Source organism: Acipenser ruthenus, chromosome 6 (genome assembly GCF_902713425.1).
Source record: "Acipenser ruthenus chromosome 6, fAciRut3.2 maternal haplotype, whole genome shotgun sequence".
NCBI lineage: Eukaryota > Metazoa > Chordata > Actinopteri > Acipenseriformes > Acipenseridae > Acipenser > Acipenser ruthenus.
Window position 1 is genome coordinate 62,129,612 of NC_081194.1, and position 9,495 is coordinate 62,139,106.

Here is a 9,495-nt window from a genome sequence, read left to right on the forward strand (position 1 = left end):
CATTGACAATCTTTCAGAACAAAATCACTGAAAACTGCATTTGTTAATAATAAAAGTAATAATCTTTACCATCTTCTTCAATCAGGTCTTGAGAGCTTTTTTCAGGAAATTATCCTGTTAGTCTACCTTTTTGTAACACCTCTTTAATAACAGAATTACACTGTCCGATTACTGCTTACCAAGTTCTCATGTACATGCCCTGCTTTCAAACCTAAAGGCCAGGGTTAGTGCAATGGTCAGTGCTGAGTGTGATACAGGTTGAAAACTATAACTGCACAAGCAAACAAGTCGAGGTTAACAGGGGAGAAGTGTAAAGGGCAGTGTTGTGAAATGCACTGCTTTTAAGGGTAAAGTCAAACCTCTGTACCAAGTACTCTTGTGGACATTCACAATGCTGCACTCTATAGCCATACACTAGTTAAAATATTAGATAGGGGTAGGTGCATAAGATGTTTACCTATATGGTCCTCCACTGTCAGCTCATGGATACTCTCTCCATCACCCAAGTCATTCACACTGAGATCCTCATAGCTTGGCTTCTGTAAACCTCTGGTCTGATCCAATAATGTTTTATACTGCAGAAATACAAATTACAAGACAAAACCATTTTAAATTATGTTTAAAAAGCAATAAAAAGGTTAAACAAACAAATAAATCTGAAAAATTGAAGACTCTTTGACATTTGGCAAACAAAAGTAAAATGGATTGGTTGTTAGCTTACCTGTTGCAGGGCGACAATGACATTAGAAAACTGTCTTAGTTTGCAGCAAAGAAGATCCAAGTTGTGCATAATGGTCTCTTCATCTGTGAGAGGTACACCTAAGCCTTGATAATCATGACTGTGATCTACTGCATGGGTAAAAATTGTATCTGTTAGGGCATTCAGTGAAATATAAATATTTCTAATACGTTGTCCTAATTAATTCTATGATTTAGCTTAAACTGGATCTGTCAAACACACCAAATAACTTAAACTTTGTCAATTACAAAGGGGTAATACATTTTAGTAAACAGATAAACCATTGTATTTGAGTTTAACTTATATTTTAAAGGGTATATAAGGACCTTTTTTATTTTATTGTGTTACATGTTCCCATGTGCTGCTACAACTGTTTAAGTAAGGTGTGTGTATTGTTTTAATTATTATTTCTTTTACATCTTGACCACTTTTTTTCACTTTTAAATTGCCGTGCTCTCTGGCTGCTTCTATTATAGCTCCAAGATGGCTGCTCATGTATTTCTCAGAACTACATTTCCCATCATCCTCCTGCTCACTGGTAAATCCATCTCAGTTACATATGTGAGCAGGAAGATGATGGGAAATGTAGTTTGAGTGGTCCATGTGAAGCCATCTTGGAGGCAGTGGAATGCAATTTAAAAGTTTAAAAAAAGTGGTCAAAATGTAAAAAAACAAAACAAAAACAATGCACTCACCTTACTTAAACAGTTGAAGCAACACATGGGAATATGTAACACAATAAAATAAAAAGGTTCTTTAATACCCTTTAAGTAGTCTCAGCCTGGGGTGCCAGACCAGTAGGCATTGCTAAAGCTAGTTTTCCTTCCAAACGCAAAGTGCCAATGCAGCGCTCCCTGTGGGCCCCCAACGAAGATGGCCAACTCAGGATTTGAGCCACGTTTAAATGACTCACCCTGCACTCCAAATGGAAGTGCCTTTAGTAGGCAAACCACTGGGGATCCATATATTTGGTTTATTTATATAATTATTTATACAAATAAATGATACACATTCTAACAAACATAGAAATATATTACATAAGGAAAGAATACACATGTACACTAGTATCAGCTTACAGCAGCTCGATGTCAGGGATGTCTTTCTGAGACTGGCTTTGGTCACCCGCCCTGTGGAAAACGACGTCAGTTTTCCTTGCATGGTAGACAGGGAGCTTGAGGAGGAAAAAAGAGGGAGCCCATGAGAGCCGCCCAGAGCCTCCCGCAGCTGACGCACAGTGTCCAAGAAACAGGCCTGCAGCATCAAGCAAGCTTGTACTCTAGAAAGACAGAAGTCAAACAGAAATGACTAACACAGGTAAGACACACGGCATTCATTTCTACACAGGACGGTGCATCTCAATGTGGCTATCCCAGTGAGTAACTTGTTTCAAATAAAATAAATTATAGAAACAGCACCACTCATACCACTTGGTATCATACCGTGGATTCATGATTTAGTACTCCCAGTCAGATATCCCACTCTTCAATAAAAGGCAATAAAAAGAGTCACCTGTCATACAGCGTGTTTGTATTTATTGTCTGCTCAGGTTTCCTCTCCTTTCCCTTGTTCTTGGGGTGTGAAACAGCTTGCAGTGGCAATAAATACCCTCTCTCCATCTCTTCTCTTATCCTGTCCCACAGCCTGTCCTCAGAGTTACCCAACACAAGCCCCTCCTTGAGAAACTCTCGGCAGGCCAGAGTCAGCTGGTTACCTACCTGTGGAAGAAAATAGTGGAAAAGTTGTCCTTCCAATCTACACCAGAGAGTAAAGGTGATGGGGGAGAAAGACTTAATGTAGCGGTTAATCTAGCAGGCTGTCCCTCGTCCCAAGAATTATGACCAGCCTCCAAAAAAATTGCATCTGAAAAGAGACTTAAAGGCTGTGAGGAAGTGAGATAGGTAAGCATATTAGAATTGCACTGTGCACTGAATCCCATAGGTAAATAATGCACTCTCAAGCCTGCACAAAATCACTTCTCCATGCTAGACCTTGAGGATTATTTGCTGAATTGGTTAGTAAGCTTGGGATGTAATGATCTAAGCAGAAACAACACCATAGCATGATACAGAACACACATAATTAAACAGGAAATCAAAAAGAAATTAAAATATTATTAAAATGAAACCGATCATATAAAGCAATGAGGAAAGAAAAATCTAATTTAATAATGGCTGATAATGCTATTTGAAGCGTGGACAATAACTGTTGAGATACCTTGGTAAGCAGAAGACCCAGATATGCATTCCGGGAGAAGAAACGGGACATTGCATCAATCTGTTTAATGGTGTTAACTATCCCAGGTAGAACTGTGTTCATCAGGTTCACTGGATTGTTCTCACTGGCCAGGGCATCAAAGTGGCGATGAAGAGCTTCAAGATACTTCACTCGGCTCTTTGTGTCGTTCGCAACATCTGTAATGCTAAAGCATTTTAAGTGTAAAAAGTTGTCAGGATATTAACAATGAAAAGAAAAATTATAGGTACATTATTTAAACAATTGTAGCAACACGTGGGGACGTATATCGCTATAATTTTCAGAACCCCACTACTTGATCTTGATATCTTTAATATTTAATCCTGTATTAATAGAAAGAATAAGAATATGTCCCGAGATGGAGCTATATCTGTAGATGGTAAAATTACCTTTTCAAGAAGAACAATTGAATAATACAAGTCTTACAATACGTGCCTGTTTCGATAGAGACCAAGGGCTACCAGATCACCTAGTGCTTGAGTGAAAATAGGCTTCAGCAGAAATGTTCGTTATAGTTTACCACAATGGGATTATACAGTCAATGATGATGGATATAGAAGGAAAATAGCAACATTCAATGCAAATCAAACATCAGAACTGGGGTAATTTCTGAGTACTTCTAAAGAAGTCACCTTATATCCACAGCTTTCCACTTTTTCAGGAGGCGTGACTTGGTGGAGATGAGCAGCCCAATGACATTTCTACACTCCTTCCCTTTCAGCTGCTCTGTGATGGATTCCAGGCTCCTCTGTCTCCTCTGCCAGCGATCAAGCTCAGTCAGGGGGGTAGTGTTTATATCCAGAACCCTGCAACCCAGAACAAAAAAACAAACATGGGCCTCATTCATCACAATTGCTTTTCTATAGCTTTACTAATCACCTGCCAGTCTCCAAACATGTGTTTTAACTATTGTATAAAGCATCTCCTTAACACAGTTCCTCTTACCTGTGATCAGCCCTGAAACTCTTTCCTGTTTAGAGAACTCAATCAGCTGCAGTAGCCATAGTAGTTAAGAGACCATGTTATTTTTGTATCCTTATGAAGAGAATGTGAGGGCTGAAGGAAGCCATGAGCATACTGTCTTACAACCGGTTCCACGGTATAAAGGGCCTCCTTTCTGTTCAAAGACCTACTAACACTCACTACAACCTCTGTAACTGACCTGTCATCACCTCCTTCATTAAGGACCTGCTCGATGGTTTTCATCCAATCAGAAACAAGGGCCTCGTTTTCACTAACAACATCTGAATCAACTGGGACTGACCGCTGCTGCATGATGTCTGAGCTCACTATTTGCGCTGGTCTCTTCAAAATCTACAAAAAAAAAAATGATAATATATATATATATATATACACACACAATACATCTCCCTCATCATAAGAAACTACGTTTATTTTATAATAAGCAGCTTTATTTTGTTTTTGCTTAACATTAAAAAGGCTGCATGGGCATTGCATTTATCATTTCCAGCCAACAACTTTAATGTTACCTGTTGCTTTTCTGATCTGACTGCAGCCCCAGCTGAATCCTGCAGGGCAGACACATATCGGTCCAGTCCTAACAGAAAGTGCCTGACATCGTCCTGAGTGCAGCTGCCCCAATCCTCTTGAGCTCTAAACAGAGGAATGTAGATCTCGGACAGCTGGGATATCAAACTGTCGACAAGGTTGTGCTTAATTTCTCCACAGAAAATATCTTGTTCCATCCGAATAGGATCCACATCTCTGTCAGTCTAAAAAATGAATACAAATTAAATGGAAATGTTATAAATTCTAATATTGATAGTATATAGTAGCTTTTTGGTTGCACAACAGTTCTCACACTCTGCAAATTCCGCTGTCATTGTAGGTAAACACCAGAAGATTCAAATGCCAACTTCCGTTGAAAACAGCTTTGCCGCTTTTTGATACAGTAGTGTAGTATTATATGCTATTATTAATACCAGAAAATACCATGATTGAACCGTCCACCATTAACTTTGCTATACTTCTAGTAAACTACAGTACTGCAATTTGCAGAACTTCCCCTTATAAATGTTTACTGTAGAGAACATGGTTACAGCAAAGAAAAGTATTGTAAAACTAACGATAACATGGTAAAACACAGGCAATTGTTCAGAAGATTTTTAGGAGTTTCTTACTACCTGTACAAATTAGAAACCCAAAGAAGCCTGGTTTGAGTAGGTTTAAACATCAGGGCTGAAAAAAGAGTCATATTATTCTATTGGACTTTATTGGACTCATAGAATTTGTTTTGTGCATTGTCAGCAACAAAAGCAACTGCCATTAAGTTAAAACCTACTGCTGCTAACATCTGCCTAAAAATATACAGATCTACCACCACCTACAGAAAAGAGTTTGCAATTAAAAATAAACTCTGTAAGGGCAGAAATGCATTTTGTGGAACTTACCTTGTGTCGAAGAAAATACAGAATGGCTGTGTTTCTGGAATCAATTACATTATCCAGGTTTTCTCCAATGTTTAGGTCGCATGGTTGCAGTTCTTCCTGGCTTTCAGTATTTGCAAAGAAAAACAATTTGGCGAGCCCTTCAGCTAAATAAAAAACGAAGGTAAAAATGACACGTTAAATAATTGCAATTTACATCTCCAATAAAAACGAATCTTTATGGTTGATTATGGTATACAACAGTAAAAGCAAAGCAGAATGTAGGACGACATGGTAAGTATTGTAAGGAATTGTAAAAAAAAATGGTAATACTGTTAACATATACACATGAGCTAAATAGAGTATGCATTTTATCTGTGTAAGATATGCATTTTAAATATACTGTATAAAAATATATTACTACGCGCCGAAAAAAATATAAAATAGTAAATATCGCATAAGACAACAGACGAAAACGAAACCAGTGTAAAAAAAAAGTGCATGTGTAAACTGAAGATGCAAACACACTTGTTTGGGATATAACTAATGGCAGACCTTTTTTTTTTTTTAAAGATAATAACATACAATATCAGAGCATGTATGTTGCTCTGATATTGTATGTTATCATGTGGTTTGCAAAATCTCAATAAATACCTCCTAGAACATGTAAAGACTTTCCATCCAATTCCCAGCCATGTTTCAATCTTTGTGTTACGTTACACTGTGTTTTTAATTCTGAAATCCGCTAACAGACTAACCTTTGAGAAATGTATCGATGAGTTGCAGGTTATCTGCTTGTAAAAATAACTCTTCCAGTTCTGTTAGGCTGTCGTTCCCTCCGACTCGAAAAGTTTCCTGCACTTTAGTCGCAATCCACCAATGTCTCTCGTCCATTTCATCAACAATATGTTAAAATAATTTAAATGTTGAATCAAAACCATTCAATGTGGTTGTTTGTTCTGCTAAGCCATGTTACAGAGCAGCAGCTTGTGGTTGTCAAGGCCAACGGTAAACAACAACTTCCTAACATTAACTCACGGGGGCTGTGTGGAGAGTGCTTGCCCTTGTTATCTCAAGAGTTATACCATGCTATTGTGTTCAGGTATTCAGTTCACATTACCCATTTAATGACTCCATATGTACAGTAAATGTTATCATACATTATCAAACAATTGTGCTAAGATATAAAATGTAATTAGTGCGTTTTTGTATCAGTTAATTGATGACATTTTAACAGCTCTGGAACTATAGCAGTTACAATCTGAAAATATCTCTCTCTCTCTCTCTCTCTCTCTCTCTCTCTATATATATATATATATAGTTTGGGTATGGGGTTAAGAATACCAAACATGGTGGTCTGTTCGTTAAAGAAAAAAAAAAAAATGTAAAAGCTGCAGCAGTAAAATGGTATACAGTACTGTAGTGAAATGAATCAATGCATGTGGTAACCAAACTCTTGGTAACATGCTCAACAGAATTCAACACAAACAAATATCCCTGCTGATGAGAGTCTGTATTGCACTGCTTCTGCTATGCTGCCCTTTACCGCAGTGATTCCTAACCCTGGTCCTGGGGACCCCGTGCTGGTTTTCATTCCAACTGAGCTCTCAGTTACTTAACGAGACCCTTAATTGAACTAATCATTTGCTTAATTAGACCTTTTTCATTGTTTTCAGCTTCTAAAAAGTTGAAATTTCAAGTTACTTATAAAATATTATAAATCTGGAACTGTTTAAGAGCTGAAAACAAGTACCCCCCATTTTTACTGTCTAACTGCGTATGACTTAGCTGCAATATACACATAGGCACTTAGAATTACTGTTCGTTATATTTCGTACTGCACATCACAAACAACAATTTACAACAAAAACAAATAAATACAAAGCAGTAATATCGTACCGTTATCATAGACACACGTATTGCACAATAACATAAAGCATATTAAAAAATCTAATTGCTGAAATGTGTTTTTATTTTAGCCAACGAGGTGTTCACGTGGGCAGCAATGCACTTGCTAAAGTCATGAGACAGTGACGTCAGCTCCCTAGCCACAAGCCTCCTATGTTGTGAATGGATTCTTTCAATGAAGCGGGTTTGTGCGACTGAGAAAGGAGAGGAAGACTCATGGAATTAATTGAACTCAAGTTGATGAGAAGAAATTACCCTCCGCTGTACGAATTAAAACGGTGTGCAGCTTTTTATACAAAAAATGAGAAAAAGCAGGTTGCGTAGAGCAGTGGTTCTCAACCCTGGTCATGGGGACCCACTGTCCTGCTAGTTTTTGCTCCAACCGAGCTCTCAATTATTTAATTGAACCCTTAATTGAACCAGTGGCGCAGAGGATTTATACTGGACCCTGACGCCCCCGATAAAACCAGGGCGTGGTTGTATTTATTAACCTATTTGTTTTTCTGTGGGTCTCACGCTATATCGCAGCCCTCGATATGTAGCAGATTTATATTGGACCCAGACACCCGCGATATACCGAGTGGGTGGTGTATAACTAATATTAGCATTAGCTACAAACAGTATAACTATAGCAATTAATAGCGCCTGTACCAAAATCTGACAGTGTACCACTTTCTGACATTACACTGGTCACGTTTTTGTACACGTACCACATTCTGATGATGTACCACTTAAAGGCCCTAACTGGTACCATAAATAACACATTATGGTATTTTTGGATTACCACTGATGGGACTTTGGATTTCAGCTTTGTTTCCATGTTTTCCAAAGTATACTCCACAGGTGTATCGTCAAAGAGCCTTACAGAAGAGCAAGTGGTATGGAGATATTGAATGGATAAAGCTACAATATTGTATTTATGTGATGAACCTAAAGAGGATTTAGAGTCAAGCACACTGAGGGGTCATGCATTGCCAGTATCACTCACTGTATGATATCTTATTATACACGCACATGTTATTAATTTTCAGAAAGTGCAACTGGGTATGGAGGATATTTTAAGCCAACATGCAAAATAAATAAATAAATAAATAAATGTATATATATTTATTTATGTATTAATTTATTTTTCATTTATTTTTTATTTTGGCATAAAATATCAACCATAACCGGGTACATGCAACTATTTCAGTAATACAGAATATACATTTACATGTTTCTCATTTAAATACTGCATAGTTATTCCGCCAACATTATGTAAATTGTACCCATTTTTTCACCTGACTACAGTGGCTTAATTCTATCCCCTCTGATTTTCCATTTAGTAACTCACAGTTGCCATAGTCTCAGAGGGGACAGACATTATAGTTGCACGCCCCTAGCGGTTATTTCTAAAACCAACTTCAGAAATGTGGTTTCAGAAGCATTTTTAGCCAGACAAATAATAATTTAAGTAGAAAAGGCAATAAAGATACATGCAAAACACAAATACTAGGATATAGAAAAAAAAAAGAAATATATGAAAATGTAGTTGGTGTAAGACATTATGGTTGATTTAGACATGAAGTAGCCTATTCAAGGCTTGATAAGACTCAGTAGTCTTTGGAATAAGCAATTATAGTGAAAATACAAATAAATGAATATTGCGTTTAAACTTGGCACATGTTTAATGAGCACAAACATACTGAAGTTTTTCCTGGCTATGCAGCTCTTTGCACTGGATGGGGCTGGTAATATAAAGACGCTTAGGCTGATTTTCTTTATGTGGAATGTTTCCTATCTTTTGCCCCAGCTGAATGTTTTAAGACACAATGCATAATAAACACCATTCACAGGCATTAGTTCATCTTGGCAGCTTCTCTATAGAGACGGGCCACCCATTCCTTAATGCACGCACTGTGTGACACTAAATTTATCAGAAGAATCACTGTGCTTTTCTCATCTCAGACTCAATGCAGGGAAGGAACTCGCTGAGGATCTCCCAATTATTTACAGCAGGCAGCTCAATGTTCTATCAAATAGGAAAGTGTAGTTTTGAACCTTCTGGAACTTCCTATAGAGAATTCTAGAGCTTTGTAGTAGATACGCTGAAGCACAAAGGGTACAAAATTCAATAGATGTATGAAAAAGGAAAGGTCTGAAATCCAAATCTTGCTGCAGAGTAAAGGAAGGGGGTGGTGGAGATTAGATGCAAAGATCCATGGTTTG

At 37.6% G+C, this 9,495-nt stretch overlaps 1 protein-coding gene across 1 annotated transcript in view; it reads right to left on the reverse strand.

Annotated features, from left to right (window-relative positions):
* LOC117411202 (dynein axonemal heavy chain 8-like) overlaps positions 1-6,598 on the reverse strand; it is an 88,103-nt gene extending 81,505 nt beyond the window's left edge. Inside the window, exons 1-10 of the mRNA XM_034018494.3 lie at positions 6,138-6,598; positions 5,404-5,546; positions 4,483-4,725; positions 4,155-4,306; positions 3,625-3,798; positions 2,954-3,158; positions 2,249-2,454; positions 1,816-2,015; positions 722-849; positions 458-575 (exon numbers count right to left, since the gene is read on the reverse strand). Of these exons, the coding sequence (XP_033874385.3) occupies positions 458-575; positions 722-849; positions 1,816-2,015; positions 2,249-2,454; positions 2,954-3,158; positions 3,625-3,798; positions 4,155-4,306; positions 4,483-4,725; positions 5,404-5,546; positions 6,138-6,273 (1,705 nt within the window). The 5' untranslated portion in view covers positions 6,274-6,598. The remainder of the gene's footprint in view (positions 1-457; positions 576-721; positions 850-1,815; positions 2,016-2,248; positions 2,455-2,953; positions 3,159-3,624; positions 3,799-4,154; positions 4,307-4,482; positions 4,726-5,403; positions 5,547-6,137) is intronic.
* Between the last annotated feature and the right edge of the window lie 2,897 nt (positions 6,599-9,495).